At 55.0% G+C, this 25,737-nt stretch overlaps 1 protein-coding gene across 10 annotated transcripts in view; it reads left to right on the top strand.

The window, feature by feature from the left end:
• Nucleotides 1-25,737, top strand: part of CFAP46 (cilia and flagella associated protein 46) — a 135,898-nt gene that overhangs the window by 23,323 nt on the left and 86,838 nt on the right. For 9 of the 10 annotated variants that reach the window (XR_011441397.1, XR_011441398.1, XM_023636605.2 and 6 more), the window contains exons 11-22: nucleotides 2,160-2,350; nucleotides 9,454-9,682; nucleotides 9,872-9,992; nucleotides 11,750-11,873; nucleotides 12,468-12,598; nucleotides 13,661-13,788; nucleotides 14,978-15,111; nucleotides 16,746-16,958; nucleotides 18,452-18,617; nucleotides 20,708-20,857; nucleotides 21,792-21,899; nucleotides 22,807-22,973. Coding sequence is in view for 8 of the 10 variants with exons in the window: in XM_023636605.2 (XP_023492373.2) it covers nucleotides 2,160-2,350; nucleotides 9,454-9,682; nucleotides 9,872-9,992; nucleotides 11,750-11,873; nucleotides 12,468-12,598; nucleotides 13,661-13,788; nucleotides 14,978-15,111; nucleotides 16,746-16,958; nucleotides 18,452-18,617; nucleotides 20,708-20,857; nucleotides 21,792-21,899; nucleotides 22,807-22,973 (1,862 nt within the window). In the remaining 2 variants the exon portion in view is untranslated. The remainder of the gene's footprint in view (nucleotides 1-2,159; nucleotides 2,351-9,453; nucleotides 9,683-9,871; nucleotides 9,993-11,749; nucleotides 11,874-12,467; nucleotides 12,599-13,660; nucleotides 13,789-14,977; nucleotides 15,112-16,745; nucleotides 16,959-18,451; nucleotides 18,618-20,707; nucleotides 20,858-21,791; nucleotides 21,900-22,806; nucleotides 22,974-25,737) is intronic. The other variant, XM_023636613.2, reaches the window with a different exon arrangement.

Below are 25,737 nucleotides of genomic sequence, written 5' to 3' on the forward strand. Positions count from 1 at the left end.
CTAAATATGATGGCAGAGAATTAGCGACACCTTGAGCTCAGCTCTGCTCTCGTGTCTATTCATTTAACACAGTAGGATCTGGACCAGCTGCCATTGCCAGAAAACGAATCCAGAGATCATTTAGACTACGCTTTCATAAGAATTTTGCAGTTTAAAAAAAGAAACAAAAATCTATTGAAACAGAATAATGGTGGCAAGTGCTGACTTGGAGCCGAGGTAGGGCTCCCCGGCATTAGCTCGTTACCTGGCCGGGCTCTGCCTGCCCCACGTCACCCACCTGGCCTATGCTGTGAATGCTCAGCCAGGAGATGTGGCCTGGCGGAGGGGTGCTATGCTCCACGCCCTCCTCAAGCCCTGCGCGGCACATTCTTGGCCCCCTGGCAGCTATTCCGGTCCTTTTGGGCTTGCTCTCGTGGCTGCCCCCACTAGCACTGCAGTGCTCCAGGGAGGTCTGACTGCTGTGCTGCGTGCTGCCGCCCAGTGTGTTGTCAGCGCTGTGTCTGTGCTGTGTAGAGAAGGTTTACAGAGAGCGCTTTGGCCACCTCGTTTGATTGGGATGCTGCAGCAGAGGCGGCTGTGCTTGTGGTGCTGGGGGCTGCCTGGCTGTGTCGAACACATTCCCTTGCCTCTGCCTCTGCCTTCTGAGGGCCTCAGAAGCTGGGGGCTTTTCAAGGGGCACTGGTTGGAGGGTCTGCAGGCATCGGTTTGTGAGGCTTTGATGGACTCATCTTAGTAGCCAGGTGGCAGGGAGTCATGAATCCCGAGCCTGGGCTGGACCCCATGGCACAGGAGCAGTGTGAGGAAAGGCCCCGAGGGTGTTAAGCCAGAGGCCGTGGAACTTGCCTGAGGCTAGAACCATGGGCAGCTCCATGGGCTCAGGAAGGTGTGGAGCTGGTGAGGCTAGTTCCAAAGGCCCTGAAATGCCGGGTCGAGAGCCTGTCTGCTGGGAAGGGCGCGTGTAGCACAGTCTGGAGGAGGTGTTCTTTGGGTAGTGTTACCGACCTGGATTCAACCTGGGGTGATGCAGCCAACTAAGCACCCGTCTTTGGCGATCTACCCCCCTGCCAAGTCCTTCTCTAGCCCTCCACTTCCACAATTGGGGCAGGCGGGAAGTATGACTCACGAGTCTCAGATCCAAGTGGAGGGATCTCAGTGGAGAGACCACCCACAGGTCCCATCTGGGTTGCCAAGTTGTTACCAAAAGTTTGGTCTCTGATCCCGTTGCCAGTCCAAATAATGAGAACAGAGTCTTGGGTGAAAAAGGAAAGGCTTTACTTTGCTAGGCAGAGGGGGCAAAGCAAGGGCCAGTGCCCCCAAAATTGCTAGCTCCCCATTAAGAAATGGGTAGGGGTTTTCATTTGAGGTTTTAGGTAGGGGAGAGGGGCCATGGCCTTCTTGGTCAGCATTTTCCTTTCAGCCTCTGTCTGGGGCTGCTTCCAGTAGAGGAGACAAAGGATTTCTCAGCTGAGCGTCCTTGGCTGTTTATCTCCACGGTGGAGATAGACTCCGACGTCAGGAAGCTGAGGAGTTGGGCCAAGGAAGCTTCAGTTTCTCGATATTCTCTGGACCTGAGTTTCTCTGTAAAAGAACTTCAAAGTCCTGTGATTAGTCACAACTTTAGTGGGAGCCCAGGGTGAGGTCATCTGGACTTGAAGAATCTGTAACTTCTATTTGGCTCTACAGCTCAGGGGGTCAGAGGTTAAAGAAACAAACATTTGCATATGAGCATAACCAAGGAACCAGGGAACTGGAAATGTGTGCTTTTAGTTTCAACCCATATAGGCTGGGTTCACTGTAGGCGAACGGATATCAGGGCTGATATTAACTAAGAGCCGGTAACAGTAATAAATGTAACAAGACATAAGCCCCAGTAAATAGAGGACCAGGGAATATGCAGACTTGGATCAAGACAGTTCACGGAAGATGCTCCCATGGATATGCAGAGCCCATTCTAAGCCTTTTAAGGAAGTGTCTTTTAAGGCAACCAGTCCCTTCTAGAAAAGATCACGCCGACCATTTCCGTGGACAGATTCATCTCTGGGCCTGGCCCACCTGCTGCCTCGTGACCCTCAAGCTTCCTGGGCTCGGGCACAGGTGGCAGACCTGATAACTGGTACTTGTCTGTCGGTCTAACAAACTGGTCAATGTCTTTTGTGCAGACCCAGCTGAATATAATACAGAGACTTGACATCGTGCTCCAGCGAGCCATCCGCCTGGGTGACCCCCAGGTCATCCAAGTGGTTTGTACCACCCAGTGGAACATGTGTCTCCCTTTGCTGCAGCACAACCTGAGGCACCACCTGCGGAAGCCGCTGACCAGCATTGTGGAGATCTTGGAGAAGGTGGACAGGTAGCTGTGCCTCTCTATCTTGGGCTGTCCCCTCGGAGACGGGTGACGCGTGGGTGGGAGAGGGCTATGGCAGAATCCTTCAACAACACCATAAGGGGTAAGGATAAGAGACAAGGTTGAAATCCAACTCATTTTCCCCGAAAGTGATGCAAGCAGGAAAATCCAGCTGTATTCAAATAGGGCTTGAATGGCTTTGGAATGATAAAGCCATCAGTGTGCCCTGAGCAGGGCTAGGCTGCCCATCACCACCTGCTAACATGAAGTTAGAGCAGCCTGCATCCCTGCACTGAAGGCCTACAAGCCTCTGGGGACAAAACATCGATGAAATTCAGGTCACCTGTGCTCCATAAGCTCCGATGGAGGGGCCTGCCGTAGCCAAGGTGTGGTCAAGAGCTCGCCATGAAGCCTGCATCCACTCACCTGGTGTCTGGAACAGTCACAGGTCAGAGTGAGCACTGTGGTTCCCTGGGCAGTGCTGAGATGATCAGGACGCTGTGCCTGCTGCCCTCACTGGGTCTAAGTCCTTCACCACACACTTGCTGAGCAGTGACCCTGCGTGAAGGAGCATGGCCAAAGCACCTACACCTACGTCTACACCCGCACCTGCATCGACACGCATACCTACACCTACACTCGAACCCACACCTATACCTATACCCACACATACACCTACACCCACATCTGCATCTCCACCCATGCCTCCTACACCCTCACCTACGTCTACACCTGAACCCAAACCTACACTTACACCCGCACCTACATCCCTACACCCACACCTACATCTATACCCACACCCACACCCACACCCACATCTATGTCTACACCCACACTCACACCTCTATCTACACATGCCGCTGCATCTACACGCACACCTACATCTATACCCACACCTGCGTCTACACCCACATCCGCACCTGCGCCTTCATCTGTAGCTTCATCTACACCTGCACGACACCTACATCTATACCCACACCTACACCTACGTCTACACCCAGTAAGGCAGAAGGTGAGTAAGGCAGAGCGAGGGGAGGGGAGAGAGGAGAGGGCTGCCGTTTTAGGCAGGTGGTCCCAGCTGACCCGCAAGAATATGACCTTCAGTCAGAGCCCAGACAGAAGGGAGGGGACTGGGGACTGGGGAGGTGAAGCCCCAGGAGCTGAACCCTGGGTACAGGCTGGAAGGAGGGCTTGTCGAGGCCCCAGGGACGTGGGTTATCCTGAGTGGGTGTGGGCATCCGAGAGCCTGAAATGGAGGAAGGGTCTTCAGGTGTCAAATGATTGTCCTGCTGCTGTTGAGAACAGCCTGTGTACAAAGCTGGCAGTGGGAATCTGGGCAAGAGATGGAGGAGAAGACAGCAGACCTGGGAAATGTGTGTCTGGAGCCCGGGGAGAGGGGGGCTACAGAGCAGAAACTGGGAGGTCTCCTAGGGCTCCAGAAAGGGAGGAAGCCTAAGGTGGCACCCTGTTTGAGTCAAGAGGGCAAAGGGAGCCTCAAAAGGACAAGAAACAATGGGCAAGGCAGTGGAAGGAGGACACGGGTCCCGGCCAGTGGAGAAAGGGCTTTGTCAGGAGGGCTCCTGGCCTGCCTCAGGCTGGGGTGATGCCTGGTGGGTGCAGGGCCTGTTGGAGCAGGTGCAGGAGAGAAGGGACAGGGGTGGGACAACTGGGAATGTGCCATCTGACAGGGGCCGTGAGTGGGTGAAGCCTGCCAACTGTGTGTCTCGCTTCTTGGGTGTATTCTGTTTTCTCCTGGTGGGGGTGTCGTGGCACGCTAGGATGCTGCAGAATGATCCCTCCTCAGACTAGGGGAATTAATCCTGCAGGGCGAGCAGATGCGTGGGAACGGCCTCCTATTGCTCCATTTTCTGGGGGAAGTAAGAAGTGAGAGAGAGGCTGGGAGATGGGGACTTGGGGTGTGGGCAAGAGAGGAGAAGGTGTGGAGGGTCACCCCCAGGAGAGCAGGTGCCGGCAGCAGAAGGGCCACGAGATTGCACGGAGGGGCCTGGGGAGAGCTGCCCTGCCCCGTTGCTCCTGTGAATAATGAAGGCTGGGTTTTGTTACCTATTGAGCCCTCTAGATGGGTGGGAAGGCACAGGGCCTGGTCATCAGCGGGCAAGGAGAGCACACCAGCGTCCTCAAGACCCTCCATTTCCTACCCTACAGGGCTTGTGTGTGTGCAGATGCATCTCTCTTCAAATCTGGAGATGTTTAACCATTTAGAAAACAGTTTTGCCCTCTGGAATTCCACTCGGATGTATGGTGGAGCTTCTCGTCCATGCTCAAGGCCCTCACTTCCCCGTCCCTCCATCTTTGCGTCCTTGCCGTCCTGCGCGCAGTCACACTGAGTTCTGACAGACTGCCTCCTTTCCATCGGCGCTCATTTATTTTTCAAACTCTCAAATTATTTCTTCTCTTTAGCCTTTTTTTATTTTAATGACTTTATTTCTCATTTCAAAAAATATCCTTTTAATTTATTTTTGTATTTGTCTGATTTTTAAAAATAACTCCTAGTTCTCCTCTTTTTCTCTGATAATTCTTTTCCTAATTAACTTTCTTGAGATATAATTGCATACAATAGACCGCACACATTTTAAATGTGCAGTTTGATGAGTTATTTTATCATGGATGGGGGTTGAATGTTGTCGAATGTTTCTTCCGCAGTTATTAACATGATCACATGAATTTTCTCTTTTCTTCCTTGATGTGGTGAATTACACAGATTGATTTTTGAGAGTCGAACCAACCTTTTATTCTGTACATGTTGCTAAGATAGTCGCTTTCTTATGTATTGCCAGGTTTGATTTCCTAGTGTTCTGTTAAAGGTTTCTACGTGTATGTTCATGAGGATGTTGGCCTGCGATTTTCTTGTTTTGTAATTTCTTTGTCAGGTTTTGATGTCGCGGTGATGCTGACTTTGTAACATGAGTTGGGAAGTTGGGAAGTGTTCTTTCTCCTTTACCTTCTGAAGGATTTGTGTAATATTGCTGCTTTTGTCCTTAAGTGTTTGATAGTCCCATGAAACTCTCTGGGCCCGGGGGTGATGCTCTGTGGTTATGTTTCTGTGAGAAGGTTTTCTAGCTGACACATTCTGTGGGGTTGAATGCTAAGGAATTCCTACTGGTGGCTGAAGGCACAGCCCATTCTTCCTGAAGGGGTCTGGGCGGCTCCTGTCAGCATCCTTTATATTTGCTCATGCTGTGGCTCAGGTCTTGTGTGTCCCCCTTTCTTGTCTGCTCATTCCAACAGTTACTGAGAGGAGAGTGTGAAACCCAGCTCTGCCCGTGGGTCTCCCTCCCGCTCCCTGTGGCTCTCTCAGCTTTGCTCAGTGTTTCCGAATGCTGTGTAACATGCTTGGGCTTGTCGTCTCTTGTGACCTCCTGGTCTCTGCTGACTCCCTTGTCTGGAGGGCTCCTGTGTTGGATGTTAGTACAGCCTCCCAGCTCCCTGTGCTTACTATTGTGCAGCATTTCTTCTTCCATCCTTTCAACTCTCCCCCTCTGTGTATCTTCAAAGCGTAAAAAACAGCTTTTAAGTGCACGTCTTGCCAACAGCATACAGCCCAGTCTTCCTTTTTTACCTAGTGTGTCAATCTTTGTCTTAATTGGAGTGTTTACTCTCTTTGCATTTAGTGTAGTTTGAATTTGTCTACAATTTCATTATTTGTTTTCATTTGCTGCTCATTCCCTGCCTTCTTTGAGGTTAATGGAATTTTTTTAGAATTCTGTTTCCTCTGTTGGCTTCTTCGTTTCTCAGCTGTACCTCTTGGGGAGGAGGCATGGAGGGGATTGCTCTAGGGCTAAATATACCTCCCTACTCACCAGAGTCGCGCAAGGCCAGTGCGGCACCACTGCCCCCACTTCATGGCGGTAACCCCCCGTGACATTGCAGTCCATCCACCCACCTGCTCTCTCTCTGCAGCTGTTCTCGTGTCTTTTACTTCTAAATATATTATAAACTGCATCTTATACAGTGTGCTCATTTTGCTTTTAGCAGCCAGTGGTTTTTTAAGGAAAATTACAGAGAAAACAATAGTCTCTTGCGTTTATCCATGTCTTTGCCAGTTCCACTGGCTCTTCTCTTTTCTCCCCAGATCCAGGTTTCCATCTGGTGTCATTTCATCCTGAAGGGCTTCCTTTATTTTTCCTGCAATGTGTGACTGCAGGTGATGAATTCTTTCAGCTTTTGTTGATCTGAAAGTGACTTTGCCTTGCCCTCACCTTTGAAGAATATTTTCACTGGTTGTTGGATTCTCTGGTTACAGATCTTCTTCTTTAAACACTTTGAAGAAGTTTTACTTTCTTCTGGCCTTCACAGTTTCTGATAAAAAGTCAGGAGTTATTTTCAGCATGGTTCTCCTGGATGTGATGTGTGTTTCCCTCATTTCTGTTTTCAGTTTGTATCTCTGACTTTTGTTTCCAGCCTTTTGATTCTGGTATTCCTTGGAGCTTTTTTCAAAAATCCTGCTTGGGGTTTGCTGAGATCCTCAGATGTGTAAAATGATGTTGTCATCAGATTTGGGAAATTATCAGCTACTATTTTGTCAAATATATTTCTGCTCCATTCTCACTCTCCTTTCCCTCCAGGGCTCCAGCTACACATGTGCTAGAAAGTTGAATGTTGTGCCATGGGTCCCTAAGGCTCGGTTCATTTCTTTAATCTTTTGCAATCTGTTGTTCTGATTGGATCATTTCTGTTAATCTGTCTTCAGGTTCACTGACTCTTTTTTCTGTCTTCTCCAATTTGCAAGTAATGAGTATTGTTTTCCTTCAATTTTTTGAACATATTTATATTTGTATTGTTAATATCTGCATTAAAGAATTCGTCTGCTAAACCCACCATCTGACCCGTCTTGCGTCCTGACTGTGGGTTGCGTTTCTCTGTTCCCTGCAGACTAATAATGTTTCATTGTGTGCAGCGCACTCTAGCGTCTTTGGATTCTGTTATCTTTAAAAAAGTGCTGATTTTGTTCTAGTGGGCAGTCAGTTACTGGCTGAGAATGGACTCCCTGTGTTGCTGGGGTGCTTGGAAGGTTGAGGTGTCCCCCGTCTGTCTCGGGGGACTCGCCCTCTAAACCCCAGCACACCTGTGGCCTCAGCAGACTCTGACCTGAGGTTTTCTTTGGGTGGGTCTAGAGCAGGCCTTTTTCCACTGGATGGTCCTTGCTCCTGGGGTGAGGCACCTCTGTGGAGTCTCAGCTGGATGTCCAGAGTGCCAGTGAGCGATTAACCAGGTCTTTCCTCTGTGGCTGGGCAGACCTTCCACAGCCCGTAGCATGCTGTGCCCTCTGGCATACCTCGTATCCAGCATTGCTTCTCAAGCCTGGAGCTGTCTCACCCTGCACATGTGCAGCCCAGCCCTTGGTTGTGGGTTCTTGGAGAGCCCATACACAGCCCTCTTGGGTTCTGTGCAAAGTCCCTCCCTCCGTCCCTGCCTACAACAGACTCTGGCTGCTTCGACAGCTTGTGCTCTGATCTCTGCTTCCGTGGCTCACTGGGCCCTGTGCCCTACCCACAGTGCCACAGGAAGCCGTCCCAGGCACAGTGGGCAGTCACAGCCTCATGCCTGACTTTCCTTCTCCAGTGGCCGTGGTCTTGTGCTGCTCAGAGCCTGGTGCCTGAAACAGCTGCCTCATGTATTTGGTCCAGCCTATAGTTGTTATGCCTGGCAGAGTTACTTTCTCACAGTTGGAAGAAGAGGTAACTCTGAAAATTACTCATTTCTAAGTCCTTTTCAGCTGGTCCCATTCATCCTGTTTTGGCAGGTATGGATTCTCTCACTCAGATCTGCTCTGCTTACTCACTATCATCATGGCAGTCTCCTAGAGCGAGCAGTTTGCCAGGTAGTTCCTGATGTGGGCTGTTCTGCTGTGTAGACCTCTCTGTTGTGTGTGTAGGGTCGGCTTCCCTTGACCAGGTCTTTGGATCATCCAGACCTGGATGAGTCTCACATTATGGTATTTAGGGCTCACGCTGCCCAGAGGAGCGTGATTCAGTGCTGGATCCAATCCTATTTTGTTGGCTTCTTCTTTTCCTGCCCCTGGCCAGGGGACAGTCACCTGTTTCTGGCTTCAGTCTGGACTTCTAGGCAGAGTCTGTGGAACCTGGTTCCCTGATGGGGAGCACAGACTTCACCCTTGGCTTTAACCAGGACCCCTCAGTGGGCGCGAGAGGCCCTTTCCCGCCCATGATTCCTGGCTCCCCTGGGCAGCAGAGCTCCAGCCTCCTGGCTCCTGGGCTCCCTGCTCCTCATCCTGAGGTTACATGCATACGATGTGACATTCACACCTCCGTCTTGGCTGAGAGTCCGTGCGGGGATCCTGTGGGACTTTCACTCCACCGCCTTTTTTGGATTTGCTAACGCTGTGTCCCAGGGTAGTGACTGTGATGTGGGGGTCTCCGCATGCTAACGATGGAAAGGCTTTGAGGGACACTTTATTTACTTGTTTAGACACAGTGACTCCAGCCCCTACCCAGCCCCCTGAACTTCTAGCAGAGGCAGCAGCAGCAGCGAATGCCAGGCAGGGGCGCGGGGTTGCGGGGCACAGGGCTGCTCTCAGCGGATGTGTATGTCAGGGAAGAGCTGCAGCCCGTGAGACCAGAGTGAGACACCAGAGCAGAGCAGAGAGCCCCATCCTTCAAGGCAGAGACTGGGCTTCAGGGTGTGGACAGTGGGAAGCGATGGACTTGTATTAAAGTCCCCTTGTTGGCAATGCCAAGAGCTGTCCAGGAGTGATGGGCTGAGATGGCGCTGACAGACGGAGGTGGCGGGTGGTAGTATCACATGCTGCCCGTGCTTGCTGAGCCCCTCCACCTTGCTTTCCCCTCAGCAGATCTGGCTAGCACGACCCCTGGTTACCCACCTGCTGTTCTCATCCCTGGAGCCCAGGTCCTGGCGGCTCTCACCAGCTGGGCTCTGAGATCTCCTGTGGTCTGCAGGGACCTCCTCTCTTTGTCCCCCTGTGTGAGTCCTCAAGGCCACGCAGGGTGGGACCTGGAGGATGCTGGAAAGCCAGGAGCCCAGGAGGCCCACTGCATACTTCCTCTTGAGGGTCTCCCAGGAAGCCAGCATGCCCTGGGCCCTTGTAATGCTGTGCTGTCCCTCCCCAGCCTCATGGTCCTGCTCCGCTGCCAAGCACACATGGAGATGGCCTGCATCGAGGAGGATGAGGACCGGCTGGAGCCTGCCATGGAGCACCTGCAGAAGGCCATGCGCCTGGACAGCCTGGGCCTCTACCAGGACAATCTTTGGATCGCCTTCAACCGGCTGCACCTGTGCACCATGCTGTACCAGTCCCCCGAGCGCCCCGAGGATAAAGCCACCATGGCCATTGAGCAGGTGCTGGCATGGCCTTCTTAGGGCTTGCCCACAGGACCTCGGGCCCTGCTGGCTCAGTGCCTGCCCAGGGCAGGCTTGTCCGGGGTGTGACCCACCTGACAGACCCCCGCAGTGCCTCTTCAGAGGCTACGAGTACTCCAAAAAGACAAGAGATGGTGCTACTCGTCCCAGCATCTCTTTCTTTTGCAGGCAAAAAAAGCTATCCCGAAAGACAGTGTCAGGAAGAAGCGGGCTCTCCTGGTGAACGCGGGCCTGGCCCTTGCCCCTGACGCTTTCCAAATTGTTCTCGACAGTGAGAATGAGGCCAAGGGTACGTGCTGTCCTCACTCCTGCAGCCCGAATGTTCCTGCTCAGGAGCTGCCCTGGGCCGCGTGCTATCTGAGGCAGACCCTTGACCCGACATGTGTGGGGACCACACTGCACCCCCGAAGGTCTGAACCCACCCGCCCCTGACCTCTGCTGGCCTTGACATGTAGCCTTGGTCTCTGGAGGTGCTGAGAGGCATCTCCACTTCCCACTCTGTATCAGCCAGCTCAGGCCACCAAGACAAGCGCTCCCGACAGCGGGGCGGCTTACACGACAGGATTGATCCTTGCATGGCTCTGAGGGCCTGAAGTCCGAGATCGAGGTGTCGGCAGGCTGCCTCCTCCTGGGGGCGGGGAGGGAAGGATCGTCCAGGTCTCTCTCCTGGGCTTGCAGACGGCCATCTTCTCCCCGTGTCCTCACACTGTCTTCCCTCCATGTCTATTTCTGTGTCCAGATTCCCTTTTTTTTAAGGACGTCAGTCATAATGGATTGGGGTCCACCCCAATGACCTCATTTTAACTCAATTATCCCTGTAAAGACCTTGTCTCCAAATAAGGTCACATTCTGAGGTTCTGGGGCTTGGGGCTTGATCACATCTCTTTTGGGGGGGGTGCACTTCCGCCCACGCCACTGTCTGAGGCATGAGGACGAGGTCAGGGGCTGCTCTGCCATGTCTGTCTAGATGACAGTCGACGTGAGTAGACCTCCTCTCTGTCCCCACTCATCCCAACCAGTGCCTTTTATCCCCACGGGGATTATAAACTAATTATGGGTAAAGGAATGGAAGGCTGCGTTACCCTCAAGGGTATTGCACCCTTGTGGACGGCAGGTCTGCGCCTGGCTCGGGGCTCCCTCCCCCATCTTCTCAGGGTCCCCCTCATGGACATGACCCCAGCTGTCACGCAGACAGGAGCTGCGGGAGCCCTGCTGCGGATCCGAGATGAGGGAGGAGTCCTGCCCCAGGGCTGGAAGGAAGGTGGCTCTGGGAATGACCCTCGCCCAGGGGGGCAGCGTCCTCCTGTGGCCTCACACTGGTCATTCGCCTGAGTCATTCTCATGGAGGAGGGGGCGTCGTGACTCCCTTGTGTCATCTTGTTCCCACAATCTGAGGAGTGCAGGCTCTGTCGGCACTCACACTACATACACCTGGTGCTCTTTTGATGCATTCACCTGGAGATGCACGTTGTTGGCCTGCCTGGCCGAGGGGGCATCCATGGGGCTCCGCGAGCTGCTCCTGAAGGGGAATGGCCTGTTGCACTGGGAGGGCGGGAGGTGGCCTGGTGGCACACGTGCTGTGTCCTCCATGCAGCTAGCTGGGCAGCCTGGGCTCTAGTGCCCTTGAGCTCTCAGAGTTGGTGCCTGATCTGCCAGGAGGAGCCTCTGACGCCAAGCAGCTCAAACTGCTGGGCCTTGGGCGTGGATGGTGGTGTCAGGCAGGGACAGGCATGAGGGGAGCTGACCCTGGGACTGGGTCGGTGGAAGAGGCGCAGGGCAACGAGTTCCACCCTGAAACATGCTGCTCCAGGTGCCTGGTGGCTTCGCGCACTCAGAGGCGCAGTCGGGCCCACCTATTTCCATCAGAAGATGCAGAGCCCCCAGGGAGCACTCTCCAGTCTGTCTGGAGTCCAGGGCCCTGGGGCTACCGCAACGGTGCCAAGGGCAGATGATACGAATGTTTCCTTGGATAGAGGCAGGTTCCTGCCAGTCGTGTGATCCCCTAACATGCGACGTCAGCACTTGCATTGCGTTTTCGGTCCTCAGTTTCCACAGGGAAGAACAGGGGCCGGTTCACCTACCTCTCCTCGAAGGCGCGGCACCACATTGTCAGCGTGGACAAGGCCACCGGGCACCTGCGGCGTTTGGGGAATGAGAACGACAAGGAGCGGTGAGTGAGGAGAGGGAGGAGGACGCAAGCCAGCCCGGTGGGTCTGTCACCGAGAGCAGTCATTGTGGCCAGGTGGCAGGAGGAGGAGGTGCCCGGCTCCTGAGCAACCCGGCGGACAGAGCTCCCCGTTGCCTGTGAGACAGCAAGCCACAGCCCCAAGGGGGGTTTTTGTCACTCTGTTGAGACTGTCCTGGCTCCAGTAGGACGCCCAGCGGGCCAGGTTTCGTGTGTGGTTGTCAGGATGCAGTCACTGCAGGGGCTGATTTCTGGAGTACACTGCAGGGGGCTTGACCCAGGGCGACTGCTCGCAGGGAGGGAAGTCAGCTGTCACAGTGACGCTTGGCCAGTGGGAGCTAGACAGCTGCCCCCTGCCGTCTCACCCCTGGCTCCAGGGGCAGCCCCACCCTACCCAGGACCATCCTGCTGCCTCTAGGCCCTGGCTGTGAGGATTGATTTATCTCAGGGTCACTCTTTGCGACCTTGAAGCTATAGCACCACCAGTGCCTCTTTCTCACAAGCAGTAGTTGGAGGTGATTTCTGGTTTTGCCCATCGCATCTCTGAACGTCTTCCCTCCTTTCACTCTTGGTGAGCAGAATTCAGATTTGGGCTGAGCTTGCCAAAGTTGCCCGGAAGCAAGGCGTGTGGGACGTTTGCCGGGCAGCGAGCCGCTTCTGCCTCCTGTACGACAAAGTCAAGGTGAAGAAGCCGGTGAAGTGGAAAAGAGGTACGTACTCCCCGGCCGCACCTGTGTGCTGAGGTGCCAGCCAATCAGGACCAGCTCCGGCTTCACCAGTTCTCCGAAGGGCCGGTGGCTGCCCTGGCCACAGTGGTTCAGTCCCTCAGGCGGTCACCGTGCAAGGGCAGTCCCGGCGGGCTGCGGCCATGCTGTGCCTCGCTTCCTGGAAGAGGCCAGGATTTGGTCCTGAGGTGACAGAAAGGGTCGTTATGCCAGGACTTGAATTGAGTGGGGTCTTCCCACGGAGATGGGATTTTAAATACATTTGCAGCTGACTGCCAGGCACAATTTATGAAGAACAACGATCACATAGATACTGCTAATTGTTATTATTACTGATAACGGGGCCCCTGCGTACATCTGGCTCTTGCCAGGCTGGCTTCATGTGCCCTCGTCTCATTTGATCTTCAAGGTCACTCTGGGGTCTTCGGGGGCTCAGAAAGGGGAAAGGACCTGCTGTGAGTGAGAGAACGGAGGCCGCATGCTGGGAGCCTGCAGACAGAGGCTGGAGGACAGAGGGCAGAGGCCAGCGGCGTGCATGGCGCCGAGTGTGGCACAGCCTCCTGGACAGGCTGGTTTCTCCACAATGTGGGCAGGGAGCTGGCTCCCCCCTGTCAGCACTGGGTCTGGGGCCAGACGAGTCCAGCATGCAGGTCCCTGCAGGAGCTCTGGTCTAGTGGGCGGTCAGGACACAGGGACGTGCCAGGGCTCCGAGAAGGCCTGGAGCATGGGTGTTGCAGGCTTGGAGGGGCCGGTGCTTCTCAAGCACCAGAACTGCACAAGCAAAACCAAGAACCGCAGGATTGGGAGTGTCAGCTGCAGATTGGTTGTGGCTGAGCTGGCCATGGGGACACCTTAGCCACCCCACAGGGATCCCTGCACACTTGGGGAGGTCTCCTCCAGCCCTGTCCTGGGAAAAATGCCCACCACTCAGAGACCCCTGCCTGCCCCCCAGAGCTGAGAAGAGGCCAGGAAGCCTCGCATTTTTGTTTGTTAACTAGAGAAGATGTGCCGTGTCTGACCACATCTGATGCTCTGCTGTTCCCTCAGGAAAGAAGAAGAAAGGTGGAGACAGCTCGGTGCAGGATACCTGGGGCCCGTCAGAGGCTGTCCTGCAGAGGCAGGCGTCCCCCAGCCTGCTGCGCAAGTTCGCGGAGGTGGGCTTCATCTGCGCTGAGGTGCGTCCCCTAGGCAGCCTTGCGGGGGTGCCGCGCAGCGTCGGCCCGCGGGTGTGAGGGCCCGCTCGAGTGTCCTCTCCTCCTCTGCGGTCGCTCGTGTCTGCACTGGTGCAGTGTGCTGACCCTCCGAAGACGCTATCCCCCTGCTCCACACTGCTCCCTAAATAAGACTAGATGAGCAAGATCTTCTAGAGAAAATCATAAATCAGAATGCGGTGTGTTGATGCAAATGTTTCCTTAGAAATAGTTTCTGAATTGTGAATTCAAAGTCACACGGGTACTACGGTGAGTTACTGCATTTGGGGAGGGGGTGTTTGCATCAGAGTAGATGTCAAGAGCACTTTGAACGAGGTGCGATGGAGGGAAGCGTGTGCTTTTGATCTAATGCCATCCAAGGCAGGCTGAGTGCTTCGGGGAGCAGCCCCGCCAGCCTTTACCTGCACTCACGGCTGTCTCTGCAGTGAGCCCTGTCCCCACAGGGAGCACATGGGGACCCAGGGCCACCAGCTGGCAGAGCTGGATCTGAACCAGCACTGAGACCTGGCTCTGAGCTCTCAGCCACGACACCTGTGCTTCGACATGGGCGGACGTTTGGTGATGTTTTGTAACTTCAGAATTCTTGGAGCCACTTTAGGTTGTTTCTTTTGGGGGTGGGTGGGGTGACCTGGCCAGAGTACTCACTGGTTTATTCAGCAAGGGTCTGATGAGACTTCCCAATTACAGGCCCATGCCACAAGCTGGGGACATGGTGATAACAGGAGCAGGGCCCTGTGTTCAGGGAGCCGACAGTGTCAACCCAGGGAAACAGGTGGCAAGGCCGTCCACCTGTCTCTCCTCCGTCCTATCAGCCTGTGCCTAGTACTCTCAGCAGCCTTGGTGTTTCTGTACCCACTTGTGAGGCCGTCGGTGGGTAGGGATTCTGTCTGGGCACTTGCCAATGTGTCCAAGGTGTGGTGATGGCTCAGAGTGTGTTCTTGGAAGGATTCCTTCGTTTCTGAGACGCAGTATTTACAGGTGAAATGATGGTTGCGTGGGGAGGGAGCGAGTGTCACCCAAGGGGAGGATACTCAAGGCCGTGAAGGCTGTGGGGTTCGTCACAGCATCTGCCCACCTGTGCCTGGCTGCATGTTCATGCCTGGCGCTGGGTCCTCGCTCCTGTGACCTTGCACACAGCTTGCTTCCTTCGCAGGCCACTGTCCACTTGCTGCGCTCAGAAGGCGTAGAGCTAAATGACTGTCCCAGCCCCCCTGAGGACTTGAGCCAGCACGCGGCCGGCTACACACTCGAGTCCACAGAGGACAACGCAGAGTGGATCATGTACCGGTAGGCAGCCGCCACGTGGAGTGATGGGGCCGGATGTCCTCTGCCCTGCAGCTCTGCCCGTCCACTGAAAGGGCAGGTTTCATGGCCTGGGAGACAGGGCGCAGGGCACGGTGGCTGTGTCCAGACCAGGAGCGTGGTGTGGTGTCACGTGAGAAGAATGACGAGACTGGTTTTTCCTGTGTTTTGTAGTTCAGACTTGTGTTCGTTCTGGTCAGTCTTTCTCCTTACCAGTAAAGGTGTGGTGTTAGGGAGACCATGTGACAGTGGAAAATAGACAAGGAGTGGCTCTTCCTGTCTGCTTGGAGGAGAGGCTGTGACCAGCTGTCATTATGGAGCACTGCACAGGATGTCTGGGGTACAAACACTCCCTTTGTGCGGATGAGAAAGAGTAATTCGTATAGAACATTCCAGAAAACTTGCCCATATGAGATGCTAAGTACAAAAACAGTCATAAAATTGAGGTGCTGTATTAACAATGATGTCTTTTAGTATTTTAAAATCTAAAATTGAGTATTTTTGGAAGTGGACATGACAGCGAGTGAGTATTTTTATGTTTACGGTACAGTAGCTGATCGCTGTTTAACTGCTCCCCCACTAGAAGGGGAGGAGAAAGGCCTGTTTTACTGTTGGCTTTACCCGGGAAACAGGCTGCTTATACCCGCCTGCTCCCTTGCAAGAGTGGAGGTGGAGCCCTGGCCCATCTCCCTCTGCATCTGCATGTGGCAGGGGAAACCGCCAAGCCCTCGCGAGGCAGGGGGATGGAGAATGGGACACCAGTTCTGCGTGGATGACGTTTGTCTTGGTTTTAAGGTCGTTTCTCCCTTAGTCACCTTCAGAGTGTTGTGCAGAGCACAGCCCCGGGCCCTGTCCTCAGAGCCCGCTGCCACAGGCAAGGGGATGCACGTCTGTCTAGGGCCCAGGCCAAGGGTGGAGCAGAGCTGTCCACACCTGGTGGCCCTGCTTACAGTTGGAGGAAAGTCCGTGAACGAACCAGGGCCCAGGCCACATCTGACCCACAGCCTGGTTTTGCACAGCCAGCAAGCTAAGAGTGGTTTTGATATTTGAAAAATTTATAAAATAAAATAGAGAAAAATATGCAACAGAGACTGCATGTGGCTTACAAAGCCTGGAATGCTTTTTGGCCCTTTACGGGAAAGGTTTGTCGAACCCTGCTCCAGGGCTGACAGATGTCACATGCACACAGTGCTAAGTGACAAGGGCTTGCCCTGAGGATGTGGCCTGTGTGTGATGGGTGGAGGCCAGGGAGACTGGGCACAGGGGCAGGTGTGAGGGGCGGCTGCAGGGCTGGACTGGCAGCCAGGCAGGCCTCAGGCCAGGCGTTGGCCCACAGACGGGGAAGGTCCGGGGAGGTTTGCAGGTGAGGGAGAGAATGAGAGGGTCTTACTTGCATGTGTGGGCGCTCACAGAGGTTAGCAAGGGGCATCCAGCTGGGACATGGAAAGAGCTGGGCAGGTCCAGGATCCTTTAGGAGGGAATGCAGTGGGCTGCCCCTTTCTAACCCCCGGGCTCCACAGACAGGGGTGGGGCTGATCGCAGAGCCCACACTTATGTCTTTAATGCACATTTGGGCAAAGTCTTGTTTAAAGGAGAGCTGGACGGTGTGTGTTCTGCAGGAACTGGATAGAGAGTCTGTCGCAGTACGCCATGAGCAACTGGCTGCGGTCTGCCGAGATTGGACAAGAGATACGGGAGGCCTGGATCGTGCAGAATGCGGTGGTCTATGTCCTGAATCACAACCACCATCTCATCATGGCCGGGCGACAGAAAGAGCTTGTGGATGCCCTGTATCACCTCCTGAGCATCGTCAAGGCCATGGGCCATGGCGGGTGGGTGTGGCTGGCAGCCACTGCGTGTACTGATCACCCTCAGATTCAGGCCCAAGAGCTGTGGAGTCAGACATGTGTTCACTCTGGGGGGTGGTACCACTGGCGCCTGCTCCTGTCTTTAGTGTTGTCCTTCCCATGAGAGTTGGGGTCACTGTTGCCTGGTGCCTGATGGTGACAGAGCCATGGAGAAGCCTGCAGGGGCCACAGGGAAGGCTACTTAAGTCATCCCAGGGTCTCTGTTTACTGGTTGTGCACCCCTGAGCCAGTTATTCAGCCTCTCTGAGCTGCAGGGGGGCGTGTGGGGATGGATGAGAAGCTCAGGCCCATGCCTGGCACTGGCGAGGCCCTGACCCGCGGTGGAGCCCTCGTCCCCTCATACGGCCCTGCGGCATCGCCACAGCACCACTTCCCAGCCTGTCTCCCTCTGTTCCAAACAGAACAGTTGCAAGAAAGGTTTGCTAAGACATGAGTCACTCGGGAAAATGGAAGGAAAGAGCGGCTGCCCTGCAGAGCCCACTCTGTGTGGGGCAGGGTGGAGATCTGCGTCTGTGTGCTTCCTCAGCCAGGCGGTGGGACTCCTGAGGGACTGTTGTCACCAGCTAAAATCAGACACTCGAAAACACTGAGTCGGGTCAGAGTTTCACCTAACTAGGATGAAATTTTAAAACTCTCCTTGTGTGTTTTTCGTGGTTTGGCTTTTCGCCTGAACAATAAGATTTTAAATTTTTTCATCAGATACTGAAGTAGAAATGCTAGAATGAGTCAGAATGCAGCCATACGTGATGACTTTTTAAAGTTGTGGATGGTAAAGAAAATGGGCCGTGAAGGAAGGAGTTGCTTGGTGGTCCTCACCTCTCCAACGGGTGTGAGGCCCTGCGCAGGTCCCCATGGAAGGGGGGAGGAACTCAGCACCGTGACAGGCTCCAGAGACCAGCCCTCAGAAGCTGACCCTCTTCTTGTCACGCAGTCGCCCTGCATGATGCGGTTGTGGACAAAGATCAGACTTTGAATCCCTGATTCTTGGCGTACGGAGGCCAATTTTGACTATTTTAAATGTTTTAATACAATAATGTTTCTGCTGAGAAACATGAAGGTTCTGGTCTAAGCCCATTGGCTCTGGTAGCTGATGGAAATGCTTGGACCACTACCACGGGCCTGCGGGACGCCTCGTCCAGTCCCCACAGGACTCCCTGAGGAGTCTGGCCCACAGGACACAGGTGTCACTCTCTTAGTGTGAGGACCACCTGTGGCAGGGGACAGAGCCTTGTCACAGCCAGCTTCCTTCGTCCCTGGAAGGCCCTAGATTAGCTCCTTGAACTGGCCCTGGGACAGTGGGCAGCCAGCCTCCTGTTTAATTCCAGCAGATGGGAACCCAGTAAACACACTCTGACCTGGACTTCTGAGCACTCGCCCTGCCTCTGCTGAAATCTGCACGTGTGGCTTCATGCTGCTGCAGTTGACTGTGCTCCACCCGCCGATGCATTGTTTTCCAGGGACTCTGTGACGTTGGTGATGCTGTGCAATGCTTTGGCTCGAGGCTTGATTATCAACTGGATTCCAACCCAGACTCCAGAAAAATCTAGGAAACTTGTGCGACCAAACGTGTTTCATGCACCACTGGACTCGGGAGCCAGCTCTGAAGTGAGAACCGCAGTGGAGGTACAGCACCCTTGCTGTGTGTGAGGCCAGGAATGACGGGCAGCTAGCGAGGGGCTGGGCAGGCAGGGAAGAGCCTTGCCAAAGTTGGTGAAGGTGGTGGACGGGAGGGCAGTTTGGGAAGTGCAAGTGGCAGGATTTTCAGCTGCCCGGAAACAGGGTGCAGGGCAAGGAGCCAGGAGAAAACACACATTTATCAAAAAACGAGGAACCAAGACAAATTGAGGTGGGTGACAGTGTTAGGAGGGATGCCCTGCAAGGCGCGGGTTGCACCTCTGCTGGTATTCAAGCCGACAAACATAGGGATGCAAAGTGAGGAAATACAGACGACGCCAGCCATGAACAGAAACGCAGCGACACTGGATAAAAGGTGCATGGACAGGTTGTTTGGTGACCTAGTGGGTCGTCACCCCATGAAGGCCGTTTCCCAGGAAACGTGGGTTTTACTGTAGTAATTCATAATAAAGGAGGAGACGGTAATGGTCTCAGTGACGGGTGTGGAAAAGCGTTTGGGAATCCATCAGTCATTTTTAATTCAGAAGAATCTTAGTAAAGGTGGAAGAAAGCGAGTTCCTGAGTGAGTTTAGGGAATCTGCCAGAACCTGTGAGCAGACGTGAGTGCCAGCCAGGAGGAGCGCTTCTGGTGAGGAAGATGGAGAAAGGCCACCACTGCCACTGCTGTGGGTGTGGCCAGGTGCCCTGAGGGAGGGACAGAAAGCCTGGAGGAGAGCACGCTGTGTGGTTGGTCCTCTGGGGCCGTAAGGTCAGCGGAGAGGCCTGGCAGGCACCTGTGTGACATCAGAGGCGGGGTGCAGAAGGTCCTGGCGCTGCAGGGCCCCTCAGGGTTAGGGCTTCACTCTCAGAAGGAGAGGGGTCAGCACAAGGGACCTGCGGGGAGCTGGACCCAGGGCTGAAAAGCGGGGGAGGCTACTAGCTGCTCGGTAGGCGGGGCCACAGGGCAGGCCTGCAGGGGGGAAAGAGGGCGGAGTGGGGAGCCGGGGTTGGAGATGGCCCCATGTGGGCCACAGAGGGCAAGCCTGAGGCGGTCATTGGTGGAGGGTCCGACTGTGCAGCTAGAAGATCCAAGAAAGCACAGAATGGACCAGGAGTGACCTGTAATCAGGACATCCAATAGGAAGGGGTCTGGCCAACGCACTCATCGCACACAAAAGATGACAGAACTTGGGGACAAATGGTGCCATCCCATGTGGGGACCCCTGGGGGGCGCGGGGAGGGGGATCTCTGCTGGGTAACCTAGGAGTCAGGCAGCCCAGCGCCTTGCCACAGGGTGTTCTAGAGGAAGTAGACCAGCCCACGCGCAGGCTGATCCAGAAGGAACGGATGGAGGCGGAGAGGATGGGAAGGGCATTTTTTGCTTGTACATTTTGATGCCAGCTAAACTTTTGCAAGGGGCAGGTGTTCATGTTACACTTTAGGGGAAAAACAGACAAAATGGGGAGAGAGCTTGAGTGGCCTGCAGTTAGCACATGACCATGGTCACTCCTAGGGACCCACGCCTGCTGAGGGCTTTAGTGCGCCCAGCATGGCACAGAACAAAGCCCATATACTGGGTTTTATCCCTAAGGATAGGAAACCAAGACACAGAGTGAAGTACTTGCCCTCGTCACACAGGAGGCAATGCAGGGAGCTGGGATCCCAGCTTTTGGGGCTTTGGGTCCTCACCATGCAGCACCCCAGAACCAACACCAGCCACAGTGAGGGGGGCTGGTCTGTGCCCAGCGGAGGGCTTTACTGTGCCCCCCACTCACTGACCTGTGCCCTAGGTTCAGCAGTGCTGCAGGGTCGTGGTGATGACTCAGGGGGGTCTTGCTGCTGCTGGCACTGTAGCTGCCCCGGGGTGTGCTGCGTGGGGGTGGGGACATGAGAGGACACAAACCCCCACACCAGTGCCCCAGGAGCTTCTCAAATCGCAGGCCACCCTGCTCAGACAGGCTCCAGGACTGGTGCAAATCTAAACCACCGTTGCAGTCTGGACCACAAGCCCGGTCACCTTATTTTTAGTGATTTGGGTCTTGGCTCAGGTTTCTCTGTTTAGAATTCAGGTTTTGTGAACAAGGGCACATCCATTTTAGGTCTGCGAGTTTGCACTGAATCTGACCAACGGGTCGGTGCCCGAGGAGGCGGTGCCTGTCAACGCCCGGCAGCAGCTCATCGCCACCTGGGTGAAGGGCAAGCAGCTGCTGCAGCAGCAGATCGGGCCGCGGCTGGGCACAGACGAGCAGGTGCGGGGCGCCCGTGGTGGTGTCCAACGTCTGGGAGCACCCCAGGGGCTTGGGGAGGCTCATCCCCATGCGCTTGGACCTGTGGGGCTGACGTCCTTGCTGAAGTCTCCCCCTGAAGGGAGAGCAGGGCAGGCACCCCTGGGTCTCGCCAACCTGGACGCAGGACACGGTGGGGAGAGCTCCCTTCTCCTGTGAAAGGAATGTGTCCCCTCCAGGAAGGGCTGTCCCTGCTGAGGTCACTGCTGCAGGCCGTGGTGTCTACTCTTTCCTCCAGCTGACTGGCCGCTGTTCTAAACGTCCGCCAAGAGCGCTGGGCCTCTGGGGGTGCTGTCCACCCTCACGGCTGCTCACTGTGGCCTTATCTGGAGGTGCACTTGGGCCAGAGGGGCACCTCCTTGGTGCTGTGAACACAAGGATGTGGGAGTAGGGGGCTGGGGGAGCAAGTGGCACCCAGAGAGGAGAGGGGCAGGGCCAGCCCGCGGCATCTGCTTTCACAGACATGGGCTGCGTGGCTACAGACAGACCCACGGGAGACTCCCATGGGGGACCAGCTGGAGCTGGGACGTGCTGGTCCAGGCGGAAAGTGAGGCTGGCAAGGCTGTGGGCAGTCAGGGAGGGGCATCTGAACCGGGCTGGGAGTGGGGGTCGGATTAGAGCGGTAGCAAAGGGAGGGGACCCTGCAGGCAGAGGTCCACCCCACTGTGCCCTGCTGCCTGTCCTCCACTTGGGGCCAGTCAGCCTGGCCGTCAGACTGCCTCAGCGACGGCACCGCCTACAGCCTCTTTATCATGTGAAAGGCCACTGGAGATGAACATTGACACAGATAGCTCTGATTATGGCCACAAAGCTGGTATTTCACAGGGTTAAAGTCTGAGTATTCCAGTTCCTCCGTGCCACCCTTGGGCTGACAGACTCTATACTTCCTTCCCCTCAGAGTACTAATGAGGACATCAACTCAGTGACCAGAGTCCTTGTTGCTCTGGAGATGTATTCCTGCAACGGGCTGGGCCTCATGGACTTCACCGTGCCCCCCTTGGCCCAGGTGGGTGCCCCTCCCAGTATTACCTTCCAAGTGTCACCTCCCATCAAATGTTACCATCTCCCCAAGGTGTCATTTCCTCCCCAGGTGTCACCTTCCCCCATATTTCACCTTCTCTTCAGATGTCACCCCCCTCCAGGTGCCACCATCTCCCCCAGGTGTCACCATGCCCCCAGGTGTGACCTTTCCACTCAGGTGTCACTGTCCCCCTCAGGTGTCCCCTCCCCTACAGATGTCACCATCTCCCCCAGGTGTCACCTACCCCCCAAGTGTCACTTCCCCCCAGGTGTTGCCATTCTCCCCCTTGGCCCAGGTAGGTGTCACCAGGTGTCCTGGTAGGCATACCAGGGGCTGTGCACAAAGCCTCCCAAGCCGAAGCCACTTGTTCAAATCCCACTGTTCAGATAAGGAGCTGGGGTCAGAGGGCCTTGCCCAAGATGTCCAGAGTGGGGACCCTGCCTGCCAGAGTGGGCTTGTTCCCACCACAGCACTCATCTGCCTTCCAGTGGAGCTGGCGCTGTCCCCCAGGGCAGCTGGGTTTGGTCTCCCATGGGAGCTCCCTCCGTGCTCTCTCCAAGGCTCAGTGCAGGGCAGGGGAGCCTGTGCAGCCGCAGGCAGTGTAGACACTGGAGGCGTTTGTCACCAGACCTGCCTACCCCATGCCTCAGTTTACAGGTGGTGAGAGCAAGACCTCAGGCTTCGTGTGTTGTGCTGTGTGTGGGGTCCTTTACAAGTCATGGGTCTGTTTGGAGTGACGTGACAACAGTGTACGGCTCGGTGAACACTGCACCATGTTTAGGGTCTTACCCAATTAAATAGCCCGCCAGCTGACTGCACCGCCACCACCGCGAGGGTGTGCCAGCAGAGGTTCAATCCACTGACAGATGCCCCTTCTCTCACCCCTGGGAAGGTGGTGAAGATGGCTTGCGAGTGCAGCTGGTCGGATCCCCTGGTGGAGCTGCAGACCCTGACGCGCCTGACCCACTTCGCCTTCGCGGCCCATGACCACGAGATCACCATGGCGTGTTCGCAGAAGGCCATCCAGATGGGCATTAAGTGCCTGAGGATGTCCAATCCGTAAGTACTTCCCTCATGCCTGCCTTCTGGTGTCCGGATGCTGTGGACCACTCCCTGAGGGTCGGGACAGGTATGTGAGCGCGTTCATTGTCACGCGAGTGTGCGGGACTAAGGAACGACTCACATCCAGGTTACAGAGAGCTAGCACCAGACCTTCCCCAGGCCGCTGCTCATCTCGGCAAGCTTCCCATCAGCCCTGCCCTGTGCCCGTGCACCCCCACCTGCCAGCTCCCTCTCGGCCGGGCTGACCCTGCCAGCTGTCCCCCTGGAGAGCTGTGTTCAGAAGGATTCTGAGGCCACACAAGCCCCACTAGCCATGAGTGCGACAGGCTCAGAGGTGGAAAGGGGCTCGCAGATCACCCATGTGCCGTTCCCGACAGATGCGCGGCTTGTGTGAAGAGTTGAGAATAGGCAGCATAGGCACACTGGACGAATTCAGACGTGTTTAAAGGGCGGCTGCAGTGGAAGGGAGGCAGTGCTCCGGTCTCCCGGCACAGCCACAGGTGCTGCCTCTTGTCTCCACGCTTCCAGACGGCGCACAGGCTCCATTCAGCTGGTCAGCACTTGTGGGACTTTCTCTTCCCCCTGTTTTGAATGTGAGGCTGTTTTAAATTTGTTTCTGTTATAAACACTTCTGTGGTCAAGACTATTTTCCTTGAGGTTCTGCTCTTCTTTTCGGCTTATTTTCTGAGTCTGTTTCTTGAAAGAGAAATCACTGACCCAAGGCTGTGGAGACATCGCTGTGGCCCCACAGCAGGTCTGCTTGTCCAAGGCCACATCCAGGGGCGCCTCCCAGCCAGCATCCCCAGCCTCGGGCCACGTCCCAGCCTCGCGGCTGCCTCCCGAGTGAGCTCCCAGTGCCTCTGTGTGGTCTGAACCCCCAACTGGCACGAGGCCGCTTCTTCATGCTGGTCTCCTGCCTTGCCCCACTGAGCCCCTACACCAGGTCCTTGCACCCGGGCATCCTGTCTGAGGAGACAGGGCGTGGAGGGAGGGCCCTGGTAGAGACGTGCACTACCGCAGCCTGGCCGCCACAGGAGTGCCACCCTGAGGAGGGCTGGGTTACTGTAGTGTGTGTGGCCATAAAGTCCTGCTCAGGGACTACAGTCTCAGGCCAACACAGGAGGTGGCAGCGCGGATGAGAAGGTGGCCCTGCAGGGAAGGAGTCTGGATGGACTCCCACGACCGTGGGCTGGACGACTCTGTCAAGGCGGGGACGTCGCCGGGCTCGGGGAGCCTGGAGCTCACGGCAGCACCTCCGGAGGCCCAGGGCTCAGTAGAAGCAGATGCATAGGTTTCTGGGAAAATGTTCAAGCTGTGGACATCTGTCGGGATGGTGTGGGGCTAGACGTGCTTTCCCTGCAAGAGGGGAGGAAGGGCCAGCAGGCAGAGGGCGAGGCCTGCTGAGACTCGTAGGAGCTAGCGAGTCTGTGAGCACGCGGTCGACTGCGCCCTTGAACGAAGTGCCGCGTGTTCCCCGAGGAGAGCCCGATGGCGAGGGCAGGGACTTCCCTCACAGAGCTGTGGGAATGCCAGGACGTTTCCATGCGAAACCAGAGGTAGCTGAAGCAAAGCCGTGACCGAGCCTCCAGCCCGTGGTTTCTCACTGCAGCATGGGCTTTTCGTCATGAGTGACCCTTTCTCCAAAGCAGTGTAGACCCTTCTGGTGGCGTTTATGTTTGACCTCTCTTGGTCAGAGGCTAGAAGTTATTTTTTTGTTTTTGTTTTTGTGGTTTTTTTGTGAGGAAGATTGACCTTGAGATAATATCTGTTGCCAATTTTCCTTTTTTCTCTTCTTTTTTTTTTTACTTGAGGAAAATTGTTGCTGAGCTAACATCTGTGCCAATCTTCCTCTATTTTATATGGGATGCCGCCACAGCATGGCTTGACAAGCAGTGCTAGGTCCACACCAGGATCTGAACCCTTGAACCCCAGGCCGCTGAAACAGAGTGTGCAAACTTAACCACTTGGTCACTGGGCTGGCCCTTAGAGGTTATTTTTCACAACAATCCATAATGAGAATTACTTTGCTTCCAAAAGGAAAAGCTCCTAGTCTTTCTAATGTCCCACCCCAGCCTGATGACACAGAAGATGTGGGCCCAGGGTGGGTCCTTAGCCACACAACCCAGTGACTGCCAGGAGACGGTCCTCTGCCGGCCTCGGCCCACTCAGGTGCCGACGTGCTGAGACTGGGCGTGCGGAGCCATGCTGCAGAGAGCACCTGGCCGCCTGGCAGGACTCCCAGCAGCGGTGGGGACTCAGGGTCTTTCTGGAAGCCTTGTGTTCTGGCATTGGTGTCCCCCGCCATGTCAGCTCTCCACCAATCACTGTACAGCTATGCCTGTCAGCAAAGAAGCCAGACCATGCACCTGAGCCCCACCAGCATCTCAGCCACACTCACAAATACGAACCGAGGCTCCGCGGGCTTCTGAGAAGGACTTTCAGCTTTAAAGAAAAGACCAAGTTAAAGAAATAGGGAAAACTACTCTGGAAGAAACAGATTATGCAACGATCAGAAGAGGGCGTTAAAAAACCCTCAAAGATATTCGAGAAGATATGGCATTTAAAAGTTAAAACTTAGTGTTGTGAGAAAGGAATAATTGGGGACTAAAGGCCTCTTGAAAATTAAAGATGATTTCTAGAGTTGAAAATAAAGTCAGTGAAGTGTTAGAAGGTAAAGTGTGAGGAAATCTCTCAGGAAAAAGATGAAAAAAGACAGAAAATGTGACAGAAAAGCCAGAAGATAATGTGGGAACGATACAGG

This window comes from Equus caballus, chromosome 1, assembly GCF_041296265.1.
Source record: "Equus caballus isolate H_3958 breed thoroughbred chromosome 1, TB-T2T, whole genome shotgun sequence".
Lineage (NCBI taxonomy): Eukaryota > Metazoa > Chordata > Mammalia > Perissodactyla > Equidae > Equus > Equus caballus.